General features: G+C 67.2%; 1 protein-coding gene across 1 annotated transcript in view; it reads right to left on the bottom strand.

Moving 5' to 3' along the window:
- Nucleotides 1-1,820, bottom strand: part of H696_01678 (hypothetical protein) — a 7,540-nt gene extending 5,720 nt beyond the window's left edge. The window contains exons 1-3 of the mRNA XM_009495583.1: nt 1,017-1,820; nt 535-794; nt 10-376 (exon numbers count right to left, since the gene is read on the bottom strand). Of these exons, the coding sequence (XP_009493858.1) occupies nt 10-376; nt 535-794; nt 1,017-1,620 (1,231 nt within the window). The 5' untranslated portion in view covers nt 1,621-1,820. The remainder of the gene's footprint in view (nt 1-9; nt 377-534; nt 795-1,016) is intronic.
- Nucleotides 1,821-2,204: the final 384 nt, after the last annotated feature.

Below are 2,204 nucleotides of genomic sequence, written 5' to 3'. Positions count from 1 at the left end.
CACACGAACCATAGAAGAGGGGCGCCTGGGAGCTGTTGAAGTAGGGCGGCGGAGCGCCGGCGTCCGAGACGGCGGACGCCGGGGGGAAGGACGCCACCGACGCCGTGTCATCCAGCGACGAGGGGAGCGTCTCCGTAGGCGGGGCCGAGCCGGTGGATCCGGCCGAGGAGCTCAACGACGTCAGGGACCCAGTCAACGAGGGGGGCCGGTGGGAGAGGGTCGTCCGGGCCGAGGGCGGGGCATCGAGATTGCCAGCGGCCACGAGGTTGCCATCGGCGTCCGGCCGGCTGGTGCCGGTGCCATTCCGCCGGACAAAGATGTCCAGATCGCGACCAAACTGGCACTGCTCCAGGCTGCCGCGGATCCGCTCGCAAGACTGCGAATGTACGCACGCACGCATGCGTGTGTGGGGGGAGGGTGCAGGAAGAAGAAAAAAAACGAGAGGAAAGAGCGTCAGAGCCGGGCAACAGGTGCGAGAAGCTGGGCACCGGGCGGGCATGGAGGAGCACGGGCCAGGGAAGACGGCATGCGCACCTGGTCGTTGGCCACGCAAGTGGTGGCCACCGCATTGGTGTAGGCCCAAATGGCAGCGCGCAGCGTGTCCAGCCGGGCCTCCTCCAGCGACTGATACAGGGCCGCGGTGGTGACCATGTCGGTGGTCCACTGCTGGTGCGCGGCAAACAGGCGCTGCCGGGCCTCGGAGTGCTCGCGCTCGGCGGCGGCGGCCTCGGCCATGGCCTTGCGGTACTTCTTTTGAACCTTCTCGGCCTCCTTCTCATTGCGCTGACTATTGACTATCGGCGCGGGAGGCGCGGGAGGCGCGGGAGGCGCGGGGAGGGGCATAGGTCAGCATTGCATCGGCATGGGAGAGAAGAGGAGGACCCCGAGAAAGCGGGCAGCATCCAGCACCAGGGCTTCCATCACCACCAGCATGACGCCTGCCGCGGGGACAAAAAAAAAAAGCAGGACCGAAGAGCGAGCCCAAAGGCGGGACCCATGGGGCCATGACAACGTACCACGCTCAAGCGACTCGGCGAGGACCTCAGCCGCGCGAGCCTTCGAGGACTCATTCTTCTTGGCGCGCAGGGCATTGGCCTTCATCTCCTTCAGGCGCTTCTGGGCCGACTGCATGATCTTGCCCTGCTGCTTGCGGGCGATGCTCTGGTCGCTGATGAAGGCGTCCAGCGGCTTGGCCACCTCCGTGCGCAGAGTATCGGCCGACAGCTGGTGCGCCTGCGCCGCGGTGGAGATCTCATTGCGCAGGGTCACCAGGGCACTCTTGGTGGAGCCATAGTCGCCAGCGATCTGGACATCGGACCCGGACCGGGGGGCAGTGGTCTCCACCACGGCAGCCGGGACATCGGCATCGTCCTCGGCGCCGCCGGCTCCGAGCCCGGCAATCGCCTTGGCCAGACGCTGCAGGCCCTTGGCGTACTCCTCCTCCAAGCGGGCGCGCGTCTCGAGGATTTCCAGCACCAGCTTGCTGGTGTCCTTGGCGGCGCTCATATGCGCGTAGAGGACATCGAAGCCACGGTCATCGGCGCCCCAAAAGTGGTCGGCGAAGCTGAGCGTCGGCGTGCCGGACGAGGACATCGGCGGGGGCCCGGAAGAGGCGGTCATCTTCTTGGGAGGGTGTGGCCGCGGAGAGCAGGAAGGAGGCGGCGGTCGGCGCGGGGGCGGGAAAAAAGAGTGTGTGTGTGTGTCTAGGAAAGGGGGGAAGAGGGTCGAGGGTCGTCTTCCGGCGTCGCGCGCGGGTGGAGAGGGGGGAGCGACAGGGGAAGGAAGAAGGACGGAGAGGCACAATCGTGGGAGGGGGGGGGGAGGGAGCGAGTTGGAGGATAATGTGGCGGCCGGGTCGCGCGCGGGACGGCCCGAGTTGAGTGCAACGCGCGCGCGCGCGCGCGTATGTATGCGCCATCGGTGACGATGCCGGGCCGGCTGTTTGCCGGAGCCAACCGGCAACCAGCCAGCCAGTCAGCTGGGGTGGCCAGCCAACTGGCCAGGTGGCTAATGCCCACAGGGGAGAGAGGGGACATCGAAAGGGCCATCGCGCACAACAGGCCACCTGGTAACACGTTCATCTCTACGCAGCCGCATACACACACACACACACGGCCACACACACGGCCACAGGCCCGGGAAAGGACTGCACAACGGCCCAGGCACGGGCGATCTAACTTGAGCGAGGGGCGGGGGGGGGGGCG

This window comes from Fonticula alba (genome assembly GCF_000388065.1).
Source record: "Fonticula alba strain ATCC 38817 unplaced genomic scaffold supercont2.2, whole genome shotgun sequence".
In the NCBI taxonomy this organism is placed as follows: domain Eukaryota; order Rotosphaerida; family Fonticulaceae; genus Fonticula; species Fonticula alba.
Note: the sequence above shows the minus strand (reverse complement) of the source record. Positions and strands in the feature narration are given on the sequence as shown.